The sequence below is a fragment of the Haliaeetus albicilla genome, chromosome 3 (genome assembly GCF_947461875.1).
Source record: "Haliaeetus albicilla chromosome 3, bHalAlb1.1, whole genome shotgun sequence".
NCBI lineage: Eukaryota > Metazoa > Chordata > Aves > Accipitriformes > Accipitridae > Haliaeetus > Haliaeetus albicilla.
Window position 1 is genome coordinate 920001 of NC_091485.1, and position 27064 is coordinate 947064.

Here is a 27064-nt window from a genome sequence, read left to right on the forward strand (position 1 = left end):
CTCTCCTAAAAAAAAAAACACAAACCAAAACACAACAGTGTAAGAGGAATTTTACCTCTGATAAGAGCTAAACCTACATAAACAGGTTACAGAAAAAAAAACAACCTGCTTTGAACTCTTCCTGCTGTTCCTGTCACTGAGCATCTGGTACTTTCTGTGAACAGAGGGTGTGAGTTGTGTTGGGTTGTTAGCTGGATTTGTGAACAACTGGCCAAAGAAAAAACTTGCTAATTTACTTTCATTTATGATCTGAGCTGTGCGTGAACTCAGTCTTCTGGAAATAGGAGTTTGTCAGATTAGGTTCTACAGATATTGGCTCTTCATAAACTCTTACCAGACCTCAAAAGTAAGACAATCTGAAGGTACAGGGATGTAACCTACTTCTTTCTCATAGGCTGGTGAATCCAGAAAGGAGTTCCCCCCGCCCTTCTCCTCCTCTTGGGGTCTACACGCTTCTAGGGTGCTTCCCTGCATGATGAGGGAACTCTACAATGTGTTGGGAACCAGTTAGACAATTGCAGAGTTTCAGGTGTGTGAGATTGTCTTGTCAGCTGAAAAACACTTTTATTTATTTCTCCTGCTCTGTGAGTAATGCTTGTCAAGTGTAGCTTATTCTCTGAGCCTATGGAATTAGGTGACTTGTTTCACTAGCACACTTGGTTGTGTTTTAAAAGAAAAATAAATTTAAAATAAAATTGGTTTGGGGGGGGTCTTTGAGTTTGGTTTTGTTTTGTTTTTTAACCCAGAAATAAAATAGGTCTCTAGAAACAGTCTTCTCAGCTCAAAGGCAGTGTTTTGCAGCCATGAGCTTTATGCAGCTGTAGCTGACTCAGGTGTGGCAGGGGCGAGCTGGGCCAAAACAGTACAAAACTAGCATGAGCGAGCCAAACCCTGCATGCACGCAGGTATTCCCACTTCTGGGAATCCAGGCATGGCTGGCTCCTAGAGGAACTGAAATACTGTGTGACTAGCGCAAAGTTCACAATTTTTATTTTTCTCCTGAAAGTGATATTTCATGAAGCAAGCAGTTGCAGTTCTGAAATGAGGAGAGAGCTGACATACATTTAACCAAACAGTATCCGGCATCCGTACAAGAGAGTCAGAAAACACAGATAATATCTCACTTAACAAGCAGTATTTTTCCTGCGTTTTTGCTTTTTTTTTCTTTCTCAGTTCTAGGGCCTAACAGTTAAGGAAGGTGAAAAAACAGTACCAATGTTTCCACATCTAACATAAAAAGATCTCCTAGCACCAACCAGGCTGTGCCGTGCTCTGCAAAAGCAGGAAGAAGAGTTTTGTATTTGATGTTCCTGCTAGGTCCTAGGAAGGTGGAAATGAGCATATCCTGGGCTGGTATCTCCCACCTGAGAGCTCCCATTCCAGAGTAACTCTCCTCTCATCACTGGATGTTTGAGGTTCTACTAGTGAAAAGGGGAAATGAATTGGATTGTGACTCCCATCCAGAAAAATGTTTATGTTGCTTTTCTTGCATGACTTCTCCAGTGATTCTAGTGTTTTCATAGGAAACAACCCTCAGGTATTAAATACATTCAACATTAGTTTGTGAAAGGACAAAGAATGAGACTTCTGTAAGAAATCCTGCTCTGGCATTCTTTTTAACAGTCGCAGCTCCAGCAGCACCATCCTGGCATGAACTGAATTGCTCTCAGAACTGAATGGAGGTGTTAAAGAAACACCAGGCTACAGACTTTGGTAGGAATAAAGGATACATAAAACCTTACTGGGCTGGGCACTTTGTTCCCTTCCTCTCTTTCCTCATGTCTTTAGCTATATTGCTAGGGCAGAGATGAGTAAACTCAAGTAAAGAGAAGTTGAGGGCCTTACCAGGCACCATTGATAGGTTAGGCACTTCTCTGACAATTTTCATACAGAAATGGCAGTGTTAGGAATCTGAGACTGTCTTTCAGAGCTTCAGGATGAATTGCGGGAATGTATGATACAGCCTGCAGTTGAAGTGATCTCCATTTATGACTTAACCAAGGGCACCATGAGTCAGTGGCAGTGCCAGAAACAGAACTTCAATTCTACAGCTTCCTTGCCTATTTCATTTGATATGTCAGGTGGCTCTTTATAAAAATAAAAATTAAAAAAAAGACACCCCCCCGCCCCAAGATTAGATAGGATTGTTTATGCTTCAGTTCTTATTTTTGAGCAAAAATATAAAATGGGAATGGAATAAATCTATGGTACTTTGCTCTGTTATGTGACATTTTAATAATTTACCCTAGTATTTGCCGCTAGGTGTGGTTTTTTTAGGTCCATCCCTTTGACCAGTTACTGTTCTGGACAAACCTGTTAGAAATTAAATGAGAAACTGTTCCCTCCTTTCCCCCACTCACTTTCCATTTCTAAATTCATTGGCAAAAGGATGTTAGTGAGATTGCATATCTGTAAGATTACCATGCAGTAGTGAACTTACCATCGTGTAACAATTTAGATGTAGTTAAGGCATGAAATACAAATATGCTCTAGAATCTAAGACACAGAGCTCAACAAATGTATCTATTTTAAATCCACTGTTTTTATCCTGCCTTTTTGCATGCAGGGATTTCTTGATCATGTGTAACGGGAGGAAATCAAATGATATGAAATGAGTCATTAAAGCCAAGTTTGCTAAGTTTTATTAACTGCAGTCTCCTGCAAAGAGGGAAGCGTACCAGATCTCCGGCTTCTGCCCCACCAAGTCCATGAGGCTAGTCTGATTCATGCCACTAGGACAAATGGCTATTAATTTAACAATTAAAAGGTTGATATCTGTTTAGTGACAAAACAGTTCACCATAAACTGTGAAAGTACTGATCTACTAACAGGTTTCTATTCCAAAAGTCTGCTTTGCCTTATCTTCAAAGCATCCTACTTAACCTGCTTATTGTAGGATGCCTAATTACATACTAAGAAAGTTTTAATTTTGCTTGCTGTTATCTCATAGGTCTGTGTTTATACTGGTTTGTAGCCAAAAAAGTCTTCAGGTTTTTAGGGTAAGTGTTCTTCTGAATCTAGACTAAGTCAGAGCATCAACTTCCCTTGTTGTGACTGGAAGCACAATTTGAACCTTGGAAGGTGCAGGTGGCTTTTGATTACTACTACTTTTTAATAAATTTCTTTATCTTACACGTAGCGTCAAGAGAGCTGTTTCTGACCATACCGCCTCTTGCCCTCTGATTAAACTTCTGGGTTTTTTGGTTTTGTTTTTGTTTTGTTGGAGGGGGAAGTGTTGAAAAAGCTGAAATATTTTATCTGTTTCTCCTCACCCATGCATCCTATCTGTAAGAGATACCTCAGCTTGGGAAGATGGGACTTGCATTGGAAAGTTGCTGGCAGTTCTTTAAGTTCTTTACATCCCATAAATACAGTGCAGAAAGCTACAGGAAAAACTAAATAAGGAGCTAAACAGTGAATGGCAAAAACTGTTTTAATGAACTTGCTTCCTGCTTTTACTTTCCTCTGCTGTAAAATTCATAGTCCTTCTTTTCCATGTACGCAATACACCTTTGCTCTTGCACTGGCATCCAGTGGGTGTGATTTTGCCCATTTAAGCTGGAGATGGGGGGGACCTTATGAAATCATCTAGTCGGTCCCTCTGCCAGTGCAGGACTGTTCCTTCATTACCCATGAGTTCTCTGGATGCAGTTTTAGATGGTTCACCTGATGCCGCTCCCACCACTCCTGCTCAGAGATTATTCCATAGTCAGATAGATGCATCACTAAGAAATGCAGTCACCCACTCATTTCATTCATTTAAATCTAGATTTGTGCAAACAACCCAAACCAGCTAATTTGGAAGATGACTTAAACCTACCTGTCATTTCCTCCCCTATCATGATCAGTACAGTTTGGAAAGCACGATGCTTTGCTCCACCCAGGAGGTTGGGAGGAAACCATTTTCTTCTTTCAGGTCAAATCCATAACTGGCATCGCCAGACTGTTGTCACTTAAGTAAGCTGTATTTGTTTTAATTTTTCCTTTTCTGATAAGTGATTTCAGAAATAATTAATGTTTGTGTGTTAATGAGGGAATTCTCATTAGAAAAAAACCACTACATTGCTAGGACTTTGTGCCATGAAATTACTGCCCTTGCTGATGTGCTGATTGCCACAGGATGTCTAATGGATTGCATCAGTGTAAATTGGTAACATCTCCATTTTGGAGACAAAGGTCTTATGTGAACATTACTGAGGTCAGATCCTGCTCTGGGCCTATTGCATTCTTTCCTATTAATGCAAAGACCAGCCTTTTAGTAAGAGTTGATGAAACTAATCACTTAGATAATTCTTTTGGTAGTTGTTTCCAAGGCATGCTTTTTTTACAGATGTGTTGTCGTGGTTTAACCCCAGCCAGCAACTAAGTACCACACAACCGCTCACGCACTCCCTCTCAGTGGGTTGGGGGAGAAAATCAGAAGAGTAAAAGTGAGAAAACTCCTGGGCTGAGTTAAAGACAGTTTAATAGGTAAAGCAGAAGCCACACACACAAGCAAAGCAAATTAAGGAATCCATTCCCCACTTCCCATGGGTAGGCAGGTGTTCAGCCATCTCCAGGAAAGCAGGGCTCCATCACACCTAACGGTGACTTGGGAAGACAAATGCCATCACTCCGAACGTCCCCCCCCTTCCTTCTTCTTCCCCCAGCTTTTGTTTGCTGATCATGACGTCCTATGGTCTGGGATATCCCTTGGGTCAGTTGGGGTCAGCTGTCCCGGCTGTGTCCCCTCCCAACTCCTTGTGCCCCCCCAGCCTGCTCGCTGGTGGGGTGGGGGGAGAAGCAGAGAAGCCCTTGGCTCTGGGTAAGCACTGCTCAGCAGTAACCGAAACATTCCTGTATTATCAACCCTGTTTCCAGCACAAATCCAAAACATAGCCTCATACTAGCTACTAACTCTATCCCAGCCAAAACCAGCACATGTGTGAAGTCATTTCAAAAGAAGCTCTGCAAGACCCAGATAATACTGAGGGCAGGACATGTGTGCTGTGACTGAGAGCTAAACCAAGAAACCTCACCATTTCTGGGAGTGCAATACTTAGCAAGAGAGTTATTTTCCTTATTGTATTACATTTGGCACTAAAACGGGTCCGTAATATTTATAACACGCTAAAGCATCAGACTGTTTTCTTCTGCAAAACTTTGTGTACACAAGGCACTGGGGTTTGTTTCCTCTTTACAAATAAGAGACCATAAAACCCTTGAAGTCATGTTTTGACTGACCTCTGCTAATTGTACCCATTTTAGGAAGTCCCAGGAGCTACAGGCACTTAATTACTTGTAGGCACAAGGACCAGCCAAAGCTTGATCTGTGGGTATTAATGAAGCTTGCTGAAGATTTAGTTGAATTTTTAGCTGGAGATAAAATTTTATTTTAGGGTAGTTCTGTTAGAGCCCCAGAATACTTGTGGATTGGACCTCACTATGTCATTGAAGCAAATCCAGATGTGCTCGCAAGGAGCATTTGTGGAAGAAAGAAGAGTTTTTACAAAAGAGGACCATTTGATAACCTTTGTAATCTGCCAGTCTACATTGGCTCAACTGAATCTTCTGAGCATAGCAGCTGAAAAATATCTATGTGTGTTACAAATATCCAAAATGGCAAGACTGGTAACTGTGTATCCAGACTTCAGTACATATGGAAAAGACTTTGGCCATTCATTCTTCTCACAAACATAATCCCCCTGTATTCAAAAGCTTTCTCTGCAGGATAGTGGGTTTTGGTCCTAAGAATGTCATGCTTTTAGTAATGTTTAGGTTTTTTGTTAAGTTTTATTTGGTTTGTGGTTCCACTTATGGTATTATTTGAAAATGAGGCTACTCTGATGACTAACTGATGCTACTTTCTTCACTACTAGGAAAGGAAAGTTCTCCAATTAGTGATGTCCCCGATGATGCAGATGAACCTATGCCTGTACCAGAGGACCTTTCAACTAGTAGTGGAGGACAACAGAGTGCTAAGAATGAGAGAGTCTTGGGTAAGATGACTAGTCCACTCTGATAAGAATTATTAGCACCTAGTATAATATGCCAATAATGTTAAAGTACTATATAGTAAGCTGATATACAAGCAGGTCCTGTGCCTTTTCATCTTGTTCAGCACAGGATTACTCAGGTGCTTAGTGTTTTTTGTGCAACCTTCTCTTTAGGAAAGGCATTTTGAAAGACAGCAAGCCTTTTCACCCACAGAGAACTTATAAAGATCCTGCTATTTATCTTATTTCTAAAGCATGACTGATTGCATGGAATTCTCCCCAGGAAAGATGGTTTTCATTCTGCATAGGAAATAGAATTAAATATGTGGTTCCAGGTCAAAATTATCTGAACTCAGATTTGATAAAAATTCAGTAAACTCTCAGGTATTTTTGTTATTATTTTTATTATTAATTTGAATGCTATCTTAAATGTTATCTGCTATTCAGATTTCTCCAGAAATGCCATATTAGAACACACATAGTATTCATATGTTTCAGATTCCAATATCTGATCTCCATTTACCCTTGATTTTTTTAACTGGGAGAACTTTAGAAAACACTTGAATTTTGTTCTTCTAGGTAAAAGCCCACAATTGATAAAGTCTGTTGGATTACAATAAATTATTGTCCAGAGATGATTTTGCAAAATGCTGATTCTTCTTAGGGATCCCAGATTCCACACCAAGAACTAGCAATACTGCTGACTACTGCATGCATCAACTTACATGTAGTCCACTAAAAAAGACTAGATGATATTACTTGAGCATGATGCTTGTTGACTAGTAGGAAAAAAAAAAAAGCACAATGACTCCCAGAATGCTGTGATCAAGGCCCTATATGATAAAAATATTTCAAGAGAGGAGTGACTATCAAAATATGTTTGTTTATCCACAAATAAAAGTATTACTCATCATTTTTACATTCCTATTGTAAGAATGAGGGTCAGGGTGGAAGACTGTTTACAGAAAGATTTCAAGTGCCTTTAAATGTTTATTGTCTAAGGAAGTCCAATAAAGAATGGTAGGTGGAAAGGGAGGCACAGAAGGTAAAATAACCAAGTCAAGGTAATACAGCAGAATGGTGTCAGCATTAGAAATAGACCCTACTCCCAAACTCCAGCACTAGCTAGTAGAGAATGCAGCGTGTTATGCATCTTCATTTTATTTACCATTTGATCCTCTCTAACCAAAAGTGTGAGCATAAAGTTCAGCTCCTACAGGCATATTGACATACCTTCTGAACAAATTAATTTTAAAAAATGCTTTTTAATAATCTGACTGCTTTTCTAGTGCTTTGTTTCTCAGTCCAAAGCTCTTTGGACAAAATCTTGCTTTTACTGATTGTATATCAACTCAGTAAAATGAGTTAAGCCTCCTTTCTTCCACAATAACTAAACCCTACAATATAATTAAGGCTTGATTTAAAATAATAATAATAATTTAAAAAAAAAAATCCCTCGTTCAAATCCAAACAAACAAACAGGATTTTTGATTGCATTGAATTTACTTCACCTCACAGATATCATACAGAACCAGCAAAGATCAAATTTTTATTTCCTGGTGATATAATGATTCTCCCAACAGTTCAATTATATATCAATATAAACACTTATTAGAAGTTACTGTAATAAAAGAAGGAGAAAATGTTATCTTTGGTGTCCTAAATATGGTAAGTTCCATCTGTTGTTCTCATTATTTTTACTTCGTGCACTCAGCAATAAATTAGATTATCTATGTCCCGACTTCAACATTTTTTCCACTGCCACTTTCTCTACCCATAGCTCTTTGGTTTTGAAGGGTCACATCTTGTAGCGAGACATTTACCATAATCAACAGAAACAAAGACAATTCACAATACTCTGTTTTATGGATGATCTTAACTGTAGGTATCAACTCCAGTGCTTGCAATGTTTGTCTTTTCTGTAAAGCTGCATACACTTTTACCTCTTCTACTGCTGCTTTTTCTAGCCCTAAACTAACTTTTTGTAAACAGTACACTGAAAAAATTGATTGTCCTTTTTTACAAAAAGGGTCTAAACACATGCCCCAAACATATCAGGAGCCATATGATTGCTATGCACATTCTGGATCATTGTCAAAAGAAAGCCTGTTAGGGATAAACCAATGCCTTAGGAGTGGTGTTTGGCCTATATGATCCCATAGATATATTAGGGATGAAGGGGACTGTCTTTCTATGTAGGCAGTGGCATGGCAGCGTAGACAGGCTTGGTGTTCAGCGCAACGCTGTCATCTCTAAGTCCTAAGATCTGTTTCTCACCTCTATTTATCATGAAACTTAGGTAGAAAAGGATGATCTGAAAAAGTAGTTTGAAGAACGATAGATAGGTGGGACAGTATGTAAAGACCCACTGATATTATATATATCTCATGGCTGGGAGATAGACTGTGGCCTGTGATAACTGACAGGCGATGCACATGAGCAGACATGACCAGGCAACAATTTTTCTCTATATGACTTTCCTAATGTCCCATCTGCTTCCTTCACCAAAAGGGAATCCCCTATGCACTTTGCTGTATTTCAACATATGCTTTACAGTGCATTCCACTTAATCTGTAACACCCTGAGAGATCAGCTGTCCATACGGCATGCACTGAGGAAGGGTAATTTGAGTGAAACATTTATGGAGGAGGGCCACTGAGCTCTGGAGGACTTTTTTGTACATGTAGTGTTATAGAGGTAACAATGGAAATTGCAGGTTTGTTAAATGAAAAGAGTAAGTATTTACCTCATCTTACTAAAATTAGGTGAGAAATCTGTTGTTAATTTTAATCAGCCTGCGAGATAGAAATGTTCAAATGACCGTTTGCTTACTCAGATTTGTAGTAACACTTCACAAAACCTTTAACCCTGGAGTCAAAAGTTTAATTACCTTTTTCATCAATTTAGCATTTTAAAGGTCAAAGATTAGGGGAAATAAGCTATTTTTAGAAAAGAAAGATAGGCTCTAGCTCCTCTGTGTGTTTCCAAAAATCTCCTTTCTCGTTTCTTCCAACCCTAGAATGAGACTTGTACATGGTGCTGTAGGCCTGATAGAGAGAACTTTTTGGAACATCTCTCCTGCTCTGAGAACGAAGGTGTAGTAGACTTCAGAAGTACTCAATTCACTTGTTGGATATTATTGAGTGCCTTCAGATTTTGAGTGTCTCACTTAAAATATCTAGAGAGGGTGCAAATTTCATATGGGAGGTGTCCGGGTTCATGAAATGTATGCTTTAACTTGTGTCCCCAGACAGAGGCACCCAAGACATGAGTTGCTTCTGACCAATGGAAAAATGATAAGCTGGTGTGAAAAGGTCATTTGTGGAAGTAAAGTCATCAACATTTTCTAGTAATAACCCCAAGGAGCACAGCAAAGCAGAAACACATTAAAAGACATGTTCTGGTCACTGCTGTCTCTTAATTTCCTTGATGAGCTTGCTATGTTTTTAATGTTGTAACTCCCAGAATGTCACTATGTGTTGAGCAGCTTCCTCCTGCAAACTTCATTTCTGCTGCTCTGTCCAGTAGATCTTCTTCCTTCCTTGTCCTCTTCTCCACCCCGAATTTCCTTCTCAGGCTGATCTGGCACCTATAACTTTTTTATTATTTTATTTTTTTACTCTGCTCACCCACCAGCTCTACATTTAGTTTTTCTAGAGAACACAGGGAATGCTTTCAGACAAGCAAAGAGCTAGATTTTCACAGCTCTTTAAGGCACTAGAGATTCTGTTTTACCATCTCTCCTAAATATCCTTTTGAACTCTCGATCTAAGTTATTTAGAAATACACATCCCACTGAAATTCCATTCCATTAAGAATTAGTGCTTTGCAGCCTATTTTGGATGGGCAGCCCTATTTCCCATGCTAACCTATGACATAGGAGCTGATTTGAAATATCTTCTGCTGATTCTTACTGTCTCCATTCAAGTTTCAGGTTAAATGTTGGGTGCACCTTTTGTGGATAATCAGTACTGAACATCCTGTATGTGGTAGACAGTTGCAATTTAGGGCTGTTTCTGCCCTGGGACTGTATCCTAATTCAAGCCATGTGTGGGAAGCTAATGATTCAGTGAGCTGTAGGTCGGACCCTGCTTCATGCGGAAAAAGCCATTTGCTGCAGTGGTAGCATTTCCTTAGAAAGGCAGTACCTTCCTTTAGCCATAACTTCCCATACTGTAGCTGGCCATTGATGGGTGAAAAACCAAAAGCCTTCTCAGTGTTACTGACCTCAGAAAGAGGCTGTGGGCTCACCATTTCTGCAGAGGCAGCTGTCTGATGCTGAAGATGACCGTTTAGACTTCCAACACAGAAGTCAAGGTTTCTCACTGAAAAAAGTGATCACCATCATAGTCACAGGTTACAGTCTGGACCTGGAATATATAGTGTGTACAGATATTCTTCTTTCTGAGAGGAAGAGTTGGGGAGAACTCATCTCACAAAATTGGGTTGAAACTGTTGGACAACTGACAGAAGATGCCCAAAGTAACAAGTCAAGGTGATCCTAGACATCAATAGAAGACAGATGAGATTTATATGAAGTTAGAAACTCTCCTTTTGTTTAAAATAATGGACACTAGTATGGGAAGAGGCATTAAAAGGAAAGAGCTTTTTGACATTTTTCTCCTCCAATGGGAAATGTCAAGTGACTGATGTTACCTCCCTCCCACAACCCAGTTGCTGAAGCAGAAGCCTACGTAGCTGCAGAGCTGCAGTGCCTGGCATCACTGCGAACCCGGCATTGTCTTCGCATCCTGGGTTCTTCCGTCCTGGCCATGGGCATTCAGAGGTGGTAACCTGCATAAGTAGCTAGTTACTGGTCCAGGCAAGTGTTCTCACTCTGAGCTGCTTCAGTGCTTTATTTCCTTAAAAGGAGCTCAACCATTTGAGAGCACAGACTGAAAGCATTGCTGAGGGGCCACCAGGCCAACCACAACAGCTTGCTATTACATAAATCTGCTGCAACTCACACATAGCTGGGTGGAGGCAGAGTAAAAGTGTGGAAAGGCTGCAGATGGAGGGGAGAAGAGAGAAAAGCCAAAAGGGGAAGTGCCCCACCCCAGCTTGCAAAATCGGTCCTGTTGCTTGAGACAGGTCCAGCTCACTGCTGCCCCAGCACTTCTGTAGGGCAGGGAAAGGGGCTGAGGAAAAAGACTGCCAGAGCGAAACATCTTTGTGTGCTCCTCCTGTAGGAGTTCAGTGGCTATGAAGGCAGTGGGTTGTGCATGAGTAATGAAATGCACGTGTGGCATGTGTGCATGTGGACATGTAATCGTTCAGAGAATGAAAGTAACCTGGAAGGCTGTGTAATGTGTTTTACTTGCTCAGGTTTCAGATGGACATCTCTGCTGCTCAAAGGTATGAAAGTGTGTAGAGGCTGATGAGCCTTTGTAAATAATTGCTGAAAATTGCTGTCTCACCTAATGTAGCCCTACTGGCTTTGAGAGCAGAGAGAAACTTTGTTTCAGGCTGGTTTGGGGAGCTTTAGGAATTGTCTTTAACACTCCACAATGAAACAGGGCTTGAAAGTCCAACTGAGGACTCTTCTGAAGGAATTGAAAAACTTGTAACTAAAATATTTTAGGAACTTTAAAAATAGGGAAGTTGGGAATCTCCCCTCTTGTTTGGTCTGAAGCCCCTATTTCTAGTCCCAAAGTACCAGTCCCCAGTACGGACTGGTATTGCATGCTCTGAGACCCTGCCAGTATGACTTACCTGTTTTTAGGGGGAAACACAGGCGATATTTTTGTCAGGATTATTTTCATTTTCTATGCAAAACTCTTCTGGGAATTTGTATAGAGGCAGATGGGCATGGTTTAGTGGGAGAATGCATGTAACAAATTTCATGAATGCCCTTATAAATTCTGTATGGCATGTATGGCATATATGGTATATACCGGCCTTCAAAGATATGTTTTGCATGTGTGTAGTGTGAAACGGTGTGCTAGAGTGAGGTGCCAAAGATCCAGGTATATGGGGCCATTGGGAAGCTGAGGAATTAGCCACACTGCCAGAGACAAGCTCTGCTCAATGTAATGACTTAGGACTTACTTAGAAAAATGTGCATGAATTTTCACAAGGCCAGTGGAAACCAGCCCTCTTACTGAAGGCAAATTCCATTATCAAATTTAAAAATGCTTGCTGCAAGTAATGGAGGGTGAACATTTTCAAAACAAACTTGCAAGTAGTTTCTCGAAGGCAGGGTGAACCAGTCTGGAAAGGGGAGCTGCTGCAGTCCCAGCATCGGGTGCGCTGTATTAGCGCAGTTAACTCAGCTCATGCAAAGCCAGGCCAGAGCCACTGTGTAAACAGGCATGTAAAAATTTCTCCTCTGATGCAACCAGAGTGTGTGATAAATTCAAATCCTTGAGAACAGAATTGATCCTAAAAGAGTTGTACTTTTCCAGTGATTTCTATTTAGTTTCACGTGGAATTTTTTTCTTCTAGCCTATTTGGTAGAAATTTGGTTTCTGTTGCCACTAGGTGACATAATGTAGCAGTGGGTGAAGCTATGTTTTTTTTCCCCTTGTTTCTCCAGACCTGTGTAGCTTGTGGAGCTGTGGCCAATTTCATGAGGGCCTCCTGGGTACTGCTGTATTTTCAGAGGGGAACATCAGTGCAAAAGCCAGGGAAAGCCTGGGAGCTGTGCAAGTTTCTTCAGCATTGAGAGAGCAGCAAACGTTGTTTGGAGAGGTGCAGTGTGTTTAGCTGTGTGGCTTTTAGGTACGGCTACTGAGCCTGCTGATCTAATCTGCAGTTAGAGGAAGCTGTCTTTATCTAAGCAGAAGAGATGTGCCTCAGAGATAAGCCCCATTCTAGCTCGGGAGTTAAAATTATCTAGCAGGATCTCAGCCGTGGCTGCAGCACAACTCAGAAATACAGGGCTCTGGCTGGAAGGGGAGCATGTTTAAAGCTAGGAGGACCTCTATAACTGCAGTTTGCTAAACCTCATGTTATTTTAAGGGAATGACTGCATCAGAAGGTTGGATGGACCTCCCAACACCAGCCATCCCTCTATTCTGTATTATTTCTTGCTTGCTCTTTGTTGTAGGCTTGCTTTTCCCTTGAGCAAGTTCTCTTTCAACCCGAGCGCTCTTCAGGAGTGTACCCTGAGTGAAAACTACTGGACCAAGATGCAGTGTAGGGACCACCTGCCTCTACAGAGGTGCTGTTTTGGAACAAGCTGCTGTTTTGATTTTGTTCAGCCTCTCCTCACATTTCTGTAGTTTAAACTCCCGCTACGGTGCCTCCCTGAGAGGAGATAGTTTCTGGTTGCAGAGGACCTGCAGTGATGCTCTCCCCTCAGGTGTGAGCTCCCTCCCCAGGCTCTGTCCCACAGCAAAATGTGCAAACATGGTGTCAGTGTGGCTGCATCCCCTCATTAGAGATTTGCAGGGAAGGATTTACAGGGTGGCCGTGCCACCACAGGTTTCCCCAGTGTGGAACAAGCCGTTTATGGTAAAGAGTGGGGCATGGAGACATCTCCTTTTTGGAGGTGTAAAGCCAGGAGCAAATACCACTCATTGCAGCAGGACAGAGATTTGTCCCAAACCTTTCTCATTGAGTTCACTATATGAGGTTTCTTAAAGCCTCAGAAGATGGTTTGTCCGGAAAAAGCTTTGCCCCACGTGCAGTCGGTAGGTATGCCTTAGCAGCCAATGCAGGCTCACTCTCAGGGTGTCATTTATGGTGAAGAAGTGTAACCACAAGCTGTTAACTTGTGAAGGTGGATCAGCCAGCATCGCAGGATTTTGGCGTCCAGAGACAGCTTGTTGTAAACTCTGTCCTGCCTCATCTAGCTGCCACCCTGAACAAGCGAGCCAGCAGAGCAGCTGCCCCAAAGCAGGTTAGACCTGCAGCCTGCAATGTGAGACACTTTCTGCTGCTCCCTCCCTCCCCAGTAAATGAATTCTGTGTTGTAAAGGTGCACATGCAGGGAACGTAATTACTAGTGAAGTAACCTATTTCATGCGTGATTCTCTTTCTTTGGTTTTTACACATTTTTAAGTTAGGAATAGTGCCTAGTTCTTGTAGCCATTGCACTTTACAGACATGTTTCTCAGAAGCGTTTTGGTGTCTAAGTTATAGGCATAAGAAGAGATCCCAGGAAGGTATCTAATCTATTCTACCATCAGCCATACTAACACCACAGGCACCAAATGGGATTTTTGGAAGTAACTCCTACTCCTTTGATGTAAATAAGATTTCAACCCTAGCATGCCAAAATCCATACCTAAAAATGGGATTAAGAACACCATTGAAGGTTTGCAGAGAATTAGTAAATGCAGAGCACACAGAATTACTCTCAATTTCCAACCAAAACAGGGCTTATCCAAAAAGAAAAGTTAAGGTCTGTGTTTTGCTCTTCAGTTTTCACCTTCCATTTCTGCTGTTTCTCCTCTCCCAAAGATAGTCCAAAATTATCTCATTTAAGAAGTGTAATAAATGCAGCAAAAGTGGAGAAATGTGACAGAATGAATTGACCTCCACTCTTCCAAGCCACATACCAGAGTTTAAAGAGAAAAAAAAAAAAAGAGAAGAGACTGAAGAGTAAGGAGAACTTTCACATAAGCCAGTTTTTTTTACACTGGAAATGTTACTTCTGAGGAAGTGGCTCTTACCAGAGTTTTTAGTAACTTCTAGATTATTTTATGGAATGACGTAAGAACTCGCCTGCTCCTTGACCCCTCCTTTTGGAAAAAAAAAAAAAAAAAAAAATTGAGCGCTTTAAAAGGAATTGCTAATTCCTTCATATAACAGAGAGTATCTGCACATGATTTTGCCCTCCCTGCTGATTAAGTAACATAACAGAAATGTTTAATGCAATGGAAAGGTGGGTTTTAACTAAAGTTGGCGACACTTTCAGCTTGTGTTGCAATTAATAGAAGAGGAAATATTCATTCTCCATATTTCATCATTTAAAAGCATCCTGTATTTGTAAGAAGCTGTGATCAGCCAACATCCCCGCTATGGATTTGAACTTCCCAAATCTTCAGTGGTTTTTGTGTTTTGTTTTGTTGTCTAAGCTAAGAGCTTTGCGTTCTGATTTTTAATGATGGTTTAGGGTTTTTTTGGAGGGAGATCAGTCCCTTCTCATTCACAGTACTGTGCACCTCAGCATTATATAGACTGAGTTATTGAGCCTGTTTTTTCCTGCTGTGAATACGTGTTGCAATGCTCGGAAGTGGTGGCAATGGTTGGTGTTGAAGCGGGATGGTTTCATTAGCACTGAAATGGTGACTGCCAGCTAGGGAACACTGCTGTTTCTGCACCCCTCGTGCTGCAGCTGGGTTTCGGAGATATCTTTCCATGTCTTTCCATATGAGCATTTATTTTCAGGGGAGAACAACACATGCACATACAGAATTCACTATGAAAAAAATTTATTTGCCTTATTGTGGGGTGGACTGCAACCCACTGCTTGGTTTTTGTGCCCAGATTTGCAAAGGGAAAGAAACACCTATGTGGCTGAGGGAAGTGTCAAATTGTCCATGATCCCTCCCTACCCCGACCCCCAGCTGGCTGTATTCACAATTCCAGCTGTGAATGTCTCTGTCTCTCCTAAGTGGAGCACCTCTCCTGGTTTTCCCAGGCTGAAGCCATGAATGAAAAGGTGAGAACACCCCTTCCGCACTGACACGGTGCCTTCCTTTCTGAGTCAGGTTCGTCCTTTTTCCTCCCAGAATCCAAACCATTTTGTAACTGGCACCTCCTGTCGCTGGACATTGGAGGGGACGTGGGGAAGCCCTTATGGCCAGCATGGTTGCTGGGACTTTGTCTGCTGCAGGTGTGGACCTACAACAATTTATCTAGAAGTCAAATGGGAACTAGGCTTTTCTGGGAAGGAGTTTTGCTTCCTAACAATTTGTCCACATAATGGCAATTAGAAAAAAAATGAGAAATTATAAATTGTGCTAGCAAAAGACTTCAGTGGCTTTGGAGCCCAACACATGTAAAAGACAAGGAAGGAATAATGGTAATGAAGCATTACCTCTGGTGTAGCGACACATTTGTTTAATCTTACCACCACATTGCTAGTAGATCCTAGTAAAATTGGTATCCTATCATGGGCTTATTGTGGTGTTAAGTGGAAATTTTTTTCTCCTTGCAAAACAGACTAGACAAGTCTGATATTGTTTATTCTGTAATTACACATTAATGAGTCTGTAAGTCCACTGTACAATGTAACCATTGCTAATAAGCTTTTTCCAGTGTGCTATGAAAGAGAGTGATTTATACAATGCACCATTTAGTCCTTGGTTTTAAGGAGACAATGCAAAAATATTTTTCCTTTCTAAAACCTTTTGTAATTCATTTCTTCTCTTTAATACTCCCTTTGAAGTTTGAAAAGGCAATGTATTTTCCAGCCAACAGGAGCCATTTATTCCATGTTCTCTCTTTTACATGTGTAAGTGCACACACATAACACACATGTACATACAAAGATATGTCTGTCAGCACACATAAAATTATATGCCTGCATATAATTTTGCCTGCAAAATCAAATTCCTCTGTGTGTATGTATGTCTGTGTTAAAACCTAAAAAACAGCATACGTATGCAAAAGAGCATTTATCTTGAAAGCTGAGCTTTTCATTCTTCTTAAGAGGGAAAGAAAAGACCTATCAAACATACACTCTGCAAAGTAAATGCATGTCATAAAAATACTTTTTTTTCAAACCTAAAAGAGGAAAAGGTTAGTTCCTGCTAATTTGTCTGTATCCCTATAAGAAACATAAGTGTAAATTCCTTTTGGGAAGTGGGCAACAGCTGAGGAAGACCCACTTGTACCCGCTGTGGCTTTTGCAGTCTGTGTAGGGCTGCCGGGCTGAGGCAGCTGTGAAGACAGATGGGGTCACGGTACTAGAAAGACAACTAAGGAGTTCATGAAATAGAGGGAGCTGGGGAAAGGAGAGAGAGACATGCACACCCTCTCAATCCTTCCTGCTGGCATTCCTCGCCTGAGGCGATGCCCTGGGGAGGCTCTCCTGCCTGCCACTGCTGGCTCAGCAGTGAAGGGGTACATGGGCTCTCAGGATCCTCTCTCACAGTTCCTAAGTGCTGTTCCTTCCTGGATTCAGATGTTTTATTCACTTAATTTCTCACAGTGTTATTCAGGTAGGGTCTATAATGGAGAGTGGTGGATATGTTGATTTTCCAGAAGATTCTTTTACAGTCTATGCCAAATTTAGAATTGCACAGTGAAGCTTTGGGGTATGTCTGGTCCTCACAGCAGAGGGATAGATGGCTGATGTATTGAAATAATTTAATGGAAAATGCAGATATAATATCTTGTATCATTTGAGATACAGCTTTCCACTAAAAGCTGATGCATGTTTAACTCAATAACTTTCTTAGAGATGTTTCAATAGCTAACTGAGCTAACGAATACAAAAGCACAATTAAAAGAACCACTGTAACAGATGGTGATGGACCCTTCTGCTCTCCCATCTCAGAAAGTGATGGTGATATTCAGGGAATCTCCTTATGCATGTCTCAGGGAGCTACAGATGAATGCAAAATACAACCCCTCACAAAGGCCAGGCTAGTTGAGCAGAATGCAGTCCCTGGCCTTCCTGTGTGAGTACTGGTGTTTGCTGTGCAATGGTGGTTTTTTTCACCCTTCTTTTTTACCCTCAGTGAGACAGAGCACAAATAGTTATATTAGTTGCATACTTCCTGAGAACACAGCGATCCACACATTCTGGGCTGCGGGTTGTGTTTTTCACATTCAGGCATAGGATGGGAGTTCATCAGATAGCAATGGGGAGCTCTAGAAAATAGCACATTTGCATCAGCAGAAACAAATTTCACAAGACTTGCTGGGAAGGTTTGCTGCAGCATGCCACGGTCCTGCACTACTAACAGCCGCTGCACATTCATTCGATAAAAAAGATGACAACAGAAAATGAAACTTTTAACGTTCTCTTCTACGAGCACTTGAAAAGCAGGTTACCCCGAAGGCGTGAGCCTGTGGCTTGCATCAGCTTCACTTAGACTCCATGGTGCCTTTGAGGTAAAGGAATTTGAAGCTGTGGATGAGGTATGCTTCATTTGTCCCAGTGGCAAGGAGAGCTCGGCACTGCTGTGATGCAAGTGACAATTACATCTATGTCTAACAGTTTCCTAGAGTCCAAAGGCCTGCCAGTAGAATACGGGGATCACTGGGATTTGAGTGCCTTATGTACTCAGAAATATTCAGCCAGCATGATTTTGTCTTTTTGTGTTGGACAAGGCAGAAGCAGCTTTCCTTGAGATGCTCTCCTCCAAATGAACAAAGCATCATTTGCCAGTCCCATATTTTTGTCTGTTGTTGCTGACCAGTTTACTGGGTAAAGGTTAATTTTCTGAAGGCCAAGTCTGCACACTTGCTGCAGCCTCTGACAAACTTGCCTGGCCGTGACCTGCTTCAGCCTGTATAACCCAATAGCCCAAATAATTATATTTCTGGATGTATGTGTTCCTAGGTGGTGGAGCTAGCAGGATTTCATTTCCTTTCTTGATGTCACACTATACTCCACAGTGCAGGATGGCTACGGCACAGATATCAAAGTTTACCTTAGCTAATAAGAAATAGCAACTTCTGTAGAGCTGCTTTGCACTTTAATGGGGAAGATTTGTCACGCTTTCCATTTGCCTCACTCTTAGTCCAGCCACACTGTCTGGATGTTAGTGTGAAATTTAGGTGCATTATGAATCCTGGATTGACTAGTACTGATGTACTCTCTCTGGCTTGGTAGCAACAAGGAATTGCAACTTGGTAGTTCATGGGAAAGAAGAAGGTTTCCTAATGCGTAATAACATTAGGACACACATTTGGGTGTTTCTACGCTTAGAATCCTACGTGTTTGGTAAAAATGCAATGCAATGTCTGTTCCTTTGCAATATTTGAAAAGTGCTTTAAACAAAAACTGGGCAGATGCTTTAAAAAGCGACAGAAGGATTCCTCCAAGTAAAAGGCACTTAACACTGTCTAGGACGTGCGACTAGGAGCAGAGAGGAAGTTTGACAGAAACTTTGCCTGCTAGACACTTTCAAATATTCCATAAATGCTGAGAGGGCAGGAAATGCCATCGGTGATAGTCTGAACAGATCATCAACCCTCATGGGAGGCCAAGTTTTGATCACTCTCTGAATGCCTGGTGCCAGTTTTCACAGCACAGATCTTGTTCTAGTTGCATATAATTGCATGTCCTCTGTCCGTATTAGCTCTTACTGTTTATGTTGGACTGGAAAGGGGATTGAATTAAGCTTCGGGTGTTTCTACTGCCATTTCTCTCCAATCGTTTTGTTCTTTTTATCTATGAATTTGTGTTGTGGCACAGGGTTCCTGGAAAAGGAACTGAGCTCTGTTGCTCTAGGCACTGCACAAACACCAACAGCACGCCCCAAAGAGCCTACAGTCTAATCAAGGCTATATATACATGATTGATTAATTAAGCCTTACAAGTCCTAGGCGAGGTAAGTGTGAGGTAGGGCACAATGAGACGTAATCAATTGTGCTGTGGAATCTAAACCATATATATTATTCTGGAGACCAGAGAGCAAATTTGTGTTTCTAATAGCTGCAGCAAAATAGTCTTGTGTGTTCTTCCAGGGTGCAGTGGAATTGATTTAGTTCAAAGTACTCAGCTTTGTTTTAAACAGTGTGTCTCTAGCTTGAAAAGTGAGATTGAAAAATATAAACCAGGTAAACATAAATAAATGAAGGATTTGGTACATGAGGGAATAAAATAAATATTGGCAGTGAAAGATTAGATCATTTTGGGAGTCAGGAAATAATTAATTTCCTGACTTCTAATTAGTCTAGATCTTAGTACAGAGAAGCAATTCGCTGTATTGCTTGGACTTTTGGAAAAAGGGGAGGGATGATTTCCAGCTCTGTGCCTGATTTGTACAGGCAGGAGTCCCGGGTCATGCCAGTGCAATGAGTGGAATTACAGCCTGGTGCCGGCGTGACAGAGCAGTGAGTGGGGCTGGTCCTGGGAAGGTGGGCAGCTGAGGATAGAGTTGGGATATAAGTCCAAATTTCAGGGGGTCAAATACATGCTCTTGTCCAGGCTTTTGTTTTTGCTGAGATGTTTCTGAAGGTCTTCTGCATTACAAAAAAAAAAAAAATACTCTAGCAATTTGTTTTTGGAGTGAGATTTCACACCTCATAACTGAACATGTATGAGAAGTGCTATGAAGCTGAACTGGAGATGACACAGTTTTCAGTATTTAGTCATTTCATACAAAAAAGGTACAGGCTGAGCCCCTCTCTTGTTTCCTTTCTCAGACCACTGATAACTTCTGCTGTGCTGGCTGCAGTGTGGCAGGAAATTAAAAACTGGTTTGGATATTTTAAACAGCTTATGCTTTTTTTTCTTGAGGTAGTTGCCTTTGGGATTTTTACATCTCTCTTGGAACAGAGTGGTAGCATGGGAAAAGGCCAGCTGAGGAAAAATATCATTCCTTTCCTGCTTCTGCATCATTAGTCTGAGGAAGAAAAAGCCTACTTTTTGGCCTTGAGCAATCCCAGATAAGGGAGAGCTGGCTGAGGGTTCCAAGCACTTGATATCCAGTATTTTTGGGGTGTAACTGAGGTTTATTAGGCTGGGCAATAATGCTACCTAGGTACAATTCTGTAGGACACATCACAGAAAATGGGTAGCATTTTTACAAATACCTAAGTTGTAGCCTTTCAAGCTACAACTGCTGCCTGCCCCATGGTCCCTAGTCACCTTCTGTGGGACACATGCCAAGAGGGTGACCAGTGCATGGCCAGATTCCAGCCTCATGTGTTAGGACACTTGAAAGGCATGTACCCAGCTATAGGAATCACTCTAGACGGCAGCATAGCTTTTGAGTTTCCCCATTTAAAAAAAAAAAAAAAAAGTCTTATCCCCATTAAAAAAGAATTGAAAAATGTGCAGATAGGGAAGTAAGGGCACATGATGGATTAAGTGCCTTTCCCATGGCCACACAGGAAGCCTGTGGCCGAGCTAGGAATTAAACCTAGATTTCCACAGTCTGCATCAAGTGCCCTGTCCCTCTTTGAGGCCATAAAATTTTGTTTGTTTTTGAATTCTCTAGAAGCTGAAGCAGAAGGCTACTGTTTGTGAGGAAAAGAATTAGTAAAAGATAAGTACTATTTATAATTGGTGAGAAACTGAGAATAGTCCTGGACCAATTATTGCCCATTTCTATTGCTATTTAATGTTCTCTTTCCAAGTTTACATCAGCATGAAAATCCCCATGTGGTATTGCTCCTTAACCAAGCAAACTACTCATGCCTTTCCTTATGGCTAGGAAGGATTGCAGTAGAGGTCAATGCTTATCTGTTTCCAGCTGTCCTAGTTTAACAGTAAGTAACATTATGACTGGCTTGACAGGAAAATGATCACATTTCTGCTTCTTTTGTTTGACATTTCTCATCCAAAATCAAATAGAGAAATTATGTCCATTTGCTGTGGAGAACATCCATAGCTAAGTTCTCTCTTAAAATACTCATTTGACTTGACATAGCATTGTTTCTTGAACAGCTGCATGACTGTTTTTTGTCTTTGGAAATGCTGAACTAAATCAAGAGGGGCTCCGCTGAAGTTAAAACCAGACCAGAACTAGTAAAGTCAGAAGAAGGCAGATCATGTCGCTCAAACCCAAAATATACACCAGCCCTTCTCTGTAATAGGTATGACATGACAAGCTAGGCAAAACCTTCACAATGGTCATAGTCCCTGTCACATACGTGTACATGGGTATTACACAGCTTGGCCACCCTGCCATCCCTAGAAAAATAATGCAGTGTATAAACTGTGCCACTGTGTACTAGGGGTATTGGTGCTCTATGTGTAGGGAAGTGGAAGAGCAGTCAGAGCTGCAGGATGGGACGTGCAGCTCAGGTCTCCAACAGTCATAATGTCTAAGGGACTGTTGCCATTCATGTGAGGAAACTTATAAGTCCTTCCTATGCAGGTAAAGTCATCTCTCCTCTGTCCCACACTTCCCAAAATACGTTAACTTTAGCTGAAGAACTAAACACTGATTGAGTGGTCCAGAAGATATTTCCTAATTCACAGGTAAATGGTAGGGAAAATAGCTGAGCCTGTTGATATTCTCTGTGCAAGAGTGTTTCAAAGAAAGTGAAGCCTCACTAATACCCATTTCTTATCACCTCCTGACAGCCTCCTTTGTGGGGGAATAGCCACAAATGGTTTTGAATGAGCTTTTCCAACAGGGTAGCTTTCATGCAGTGATGAACAAACACTTATACCACAGTACACCTTTGTGTAACACTCCTGTCTTCATTTACATGCGGGATTTCACCACTATCTTCCTGAGAAACTACAAAATTCAGTTAGCCACCGGATAAGATAAAGACTGGAGCTTGACTTAAAAGGGATGCATAACTATTAGTGTTGTGATATTTACAGAGGGCCATTTCTCAAGTTTTTACTTTCTACTCAGCCCTTTATCAGACAAATTCTTGCTGAAAAGTCCCTGAGAAATGGGAGAGTGTAAAAAAGCTGGGTCCCGCTCTGTTCTTAAAGAGGTTCATGTTCTGCTTTGCATCTCTTTTGCCTCCAAATGGAGAAGAGAAAATGCTTCATGTGAATTTCAAACACTTTCTGCTCTGGCCAAGTTTCGTTCTGAACGAGCGGGACAGAACAGTGCATGATCTCAGTGGAAGGACTTCCTAAGCTGTCTGCTCCATCCGCTGGCAGCTGGGCAGGATTGCCCAGTTAGGCAATCCCTACTCTGCTTTAGCCAATTTCCTTCTGTACACTTCCATCACTCTGTCCTCCGTGGCTGCCTTCAGCAAATAAGACCATAGCCTAATTAAGCTTTCTCCCCGTGACGCTAGGCATTTTGAGGCCTTTTCTTCATGTTTGATTTCCCTCTTTTCTTTCTGAGAGTGATTTGAGGAGTCCCTACCTCTTGATATGAAGGTAAGGAGGGGGGTGGTGGGTGATTCAGGTTTGGTGAAGTGCAGCTGCACACAGAGCAGCACAGTTCAGCAACCGTCTTAAAGTAGGTGGGAAGGGGAATACAGGTCAAGTGGGTGAAAGTCAGAGAGGAATAGTAATCCAGAACATTGCTGCAGAGGCAGAAAAGGCTAAGCCTATGTATTTTTTGTTTGTTTTAATTTTTTTTTTTTCTGCTAAGCCACCAAGTATAATTCCTGGTCTGTGCTTCCCTTTCTGTCACTTCTCCATAATTCTTAGCATTTCAGTTGGGCTGCTGTCTCTCGGCTGCTTCCTCTTTTCCTGCTTTCCTATATTTCATTATTTGCCCTTCTTCCTCTTCGAGTGCTTTTACAACAGAGTGAGGAGGATGTGGAAACCCAGTTACAATATGACACACAAACTGCAGTGTCACAACTGCAGCTCTTTGGTTTCACCTCCGGGAGTGCTCAGAAGCAGGTCAGGGTGGAGGGGCAGGAGTGGGGGGCTGAGGGAAAGAAGGGAGAGATTTATAAATAGGGGAGAGAAATGACAGAAAGTCACAAGGTTTCCAGCTCCGGAACTTGGGATAACGGCTTTCCATGGATGAAAATGAGGCGGTGCTGTAGCTTTCTTGTGATATCAGGTAGCTGGGAAAACTCGCTCCCACAGACTTTGCTCCAGCTACTTCCTAGGGCACCCATTAATTGAAGGTGCTCCTTTTCTCCTTTTTCTTTCCTCCTTTCCTTTCTTTTCCTTTCCTTTCCTTTCCTTTCCTTTCCTTTCCTTTCCTTTCCTTTCCTTTCCTTTCCTTTCCTTTCCTTTCCTTTCCTTTCCTTTCCTTTCCTTTCCTTTCCTTTCCTTTCCTTTCCTTTCCTTTCCTTTCCTTTCCTTTCCTTTCCTTTCCTTTCCTTTCCTTTCCTTTCTTCTTTTCTTTTCTCTTCTTTTCTCTTTTCTTTTCTTTTCTTTTCTTTTCTTTTCTTTTCTTTTCTTTTCTCTTCTCTTCTCTTCTCTTCTCTTCTCTTCTCTTCTCTTCTTTTTTTTTTTTTTGTCTGGGGTCTTCTAGAAGCCTTTCAAATCAGTTGATTTATATTTACATCATAGCTAGTAGTGTAGGACTTGCTCCAAACTTCTAGGCCATGACAGATGCTAAGGAGATAAACAACTGTGGGTTGGGAGGAAATGGGTAATATGTCCAGACTGCTCTGTGTGTTTGTGGAAGGAGTTAGAGGAACAGTAGATAGAGGTTTCCTGTTAAGCCGGACAAGGGGGAAGCTGTGATGTTTCTCAGCTATGGCTGCGATTGGACACAAGTTCAACAGCATTCTCAGTGTGGGTTTGCTGTTTTTCCACCCCCCACAAGAAGATCGGGTTGTCTTAAAAATCTGAATACCACTAAAAGTCAAGGAGCCTTAAGCTCCCAAATCATTTAGATACTTCAAAATTGCTCTTCACTGCCACACAGTTGCTTGCATTTGCCGTCTGTGGGGTGCTGCGGTGGAACAAGGCTTTGATAGTCTCCCTTTGCTGCAGATTGGGAAGCAATACCTGAACCAGCTCTGAGCTCTGAAATCAGAATATGCCAATACATGTCCTTTTTGTTATCTACTTCTCCACTGATCAACTTACAGGTTATGGCAAACAGAGTTTGCGAGGAGCTAACAAATGCCTGCCGGCACATGCATGCTAAACAGAGGGTGGTCCTGATTTTCAGAGGTGACTGGATGCCCAGAATTCAGATACGGAGCTTGAGACAGTGGTCTGATTTCTCAGTGATCAGTGTTTTCCAGGCTGATCAGTTTTCTGATAATCTAGTTTCATTAGTGTCTGAAGTCGGAGATCTCCAAAACCTCAGTTGCTTTTGTAAAAATCTTCTGTTGATGGACAAATGTTAAAATAATTGGGAGGTATATTGAAATGAGTGGAACTGTTTAGAAAAATTCAAGCAGTGTTTGAATGCTAGTTAAACCATATTAGATTATTCTGTTCTACATGTCAGCCAGAAATGAAGGCCTTGATGGAAGAATTTCTGTGGTCTGAGTTATGTAGTTTTCTCCTGTTCATAATAGTCAGTTTTGGACTACTTATGACAATACAGTCTAGAGTGGTGCTGTTGGAGAACATGTAATTCAACAATTATTATTTTGATAGCCTTTTGCCTGGAAGCTCTGCCAGCAACACGTTGGCTTGGATGCTTTGTTGATCTATCCATGTTAAGAAAACGGTTGCATTTTGATGTAAGATAGTGATACTCAGCATGGTGATTGTGACTGTTTGAAGACTGTTTGAAGCCAGATCTTAACTGTGTTTCCAGTGAGTTTCAAATGTTGGATTACTCATTCAAGAGAGTGGTAAAATAATTTTAAAACACCCTTTTACATTCACCAGCCTTAAGCATCGCTGAAGGTTTGTTCAGAGTTTGAGGAAGCTGCACCTGAGTGGATTGCCATATTGGCCTTTCTCCTCTGGAGGCATGATGATACCTGCACCAGAAACCCAGCTAAACCTCAGCTTGGAGTCCCCTTCTGTGGCATGGTTCCTTCTGTTTTTGGAGATACCCTTCAGGACAGGAATAGCGACTCCTAAATTCAGTAGTTTCAAATCACAGCTGAAGTGTGCTTGCAGAGCAGAGCTAGGAAGTTCAGCTAGGATGCTGTTCCTGATGTAATATCTTTCACACATAGAAAATTGTTTAGCCTGAACTTCTGTCATATTTTTCCCCACATCCTTCTTAGAAGCTGGGATTTTTTAAATAATCTCTCCTTCTTTTTGAGTCAGCTGTTGCAGAAAGCTAGCTAAATTTAGGTTTTTCTCTTAGCATTGTGTTCCAAGACCCAATGAAACAGTATACAACTCTGCAATTGTTGGATGTGTCACAGAAGAGGCATCCAATGTCAGGGATGACTTCTTACAGTGCTAATATGGTTAAGGTTGGATTCTGTTCAGGGAAGGGAAAGAGGGCTTGTTTCTCCTGAGGTAAAAGCAAGGAAACGGCAGGCATGAAAAATGGCCAAGGAAGTGAGGGAATACAAGAAGTCTTTTAAAAATGTGGCCTGAACTGAGTTTGCAGACTTCCAGAATGATCCAGATCTCTGAGTGTTTAAGAGTGTCCCAGCATCATTAGGGATTTCTTGCCATTTCAGCACAGAGGACTGATTGCCTGAGGGGGACTCCAGATCCCTGTAGCAAAGCATTGGCTGCAATACCTGGTGGGAAAGAATTAATTTTGTCCTGACATTTTTCTCCTCAGGAGCTATGTTATGTCCATATTCAGAGATTTCTTTAGGATTTGTGTAGAACAGTTTATACCTCTTCCCCAGAAGATGTAGATTAGTATTTCCTTTCACTGGACTGTTGAGCACACTGTAGTCAGGTAAACTGCAGTTTACATTGCAAAACCTTCTGGCAATATTTCTACAACCCAATAAGAAAAAACTCCAATAGCCTCGGATGGATACTTCTGGAAAAACAACTGAGCACTCAGAATTAACGGATCTAAAGCAGGCTACTGCAGGATTGCTTCTTTGCACAGTACCGAGAGAGATCATCTACTTTATCACTCATAAAGCAATGACTACATTTGATCTACTTTAGTCTAAAATAAACTTTCAGTATCCCTGGGGTTTTTTCCCCCTGTCCAGTGAGGGGGACACAGAGGACTCTGCTCTGCAATTTGTTTTCCAAGTAGGCAAGATTAATAAGATTGTCATAGAGTATTCCCCCTGAAGTGCTGAAATGGCTATGTTCCTCTCCGTTTCATCCTCTGACCTCTTCTCGAAAGAGGAGACTGACAGTACACAGCCTTGGCACAGCACCCATAGGCACCTCCCCAAACCTAAACACAGCTGCTTGGTCTAATTTTAGATCTACTGACCCTTTGACAGCTGGGGAACTATGGACACTTGCATAAAATAGCACTCAAGACATCATCATGGTAGCTAAACAGTCCCTGGTAAAAGTCCCTGTGTCTGTCTCACTGACAGCAAAGGCAGAGCACGTTAAATGTTCACATGGGTGGACTTGCGAGGGTCTGATCCTGAGCCAGGGTAGCTCTGTGCCACTCCAGGGACAAAATTAAAGATGTGTAAGCAGCTCACTGAGCTGGGGCATGAAAAGGGGAAGATTTGCAAGGACTAACTTTGCATTCAGGGCAAGGTAAATTTAGGTG

At 41.5% G+C, this 27064-nt stretch overlaps 1 protein-coding gene across 9 annotated transcripts in view; it reads left to right on the forward strand.

The window, feature by feature from the left end:
• The window catches only part of IKZF1 (IKAROS family zinc finger 1), a 71213-nt gene that overhangs the window by 16100 nt on the left and 28049 nt on the right, over nt 1-27064 (forward strand). For all 9 annotated transcript variants that reach the window (XM_069778667.1, XM_069778666.1, XM_069778672.1 and 6 more), the window contains exon 3: nt 5859-5978. In XM_069778667.1, coding sequence (XP_069634768.1) covers nt 5859-5978 — 120 coding nt within the window. The remainder of the gene's footprint in view (nt 1-5858; nt 5979-27064) is intronic.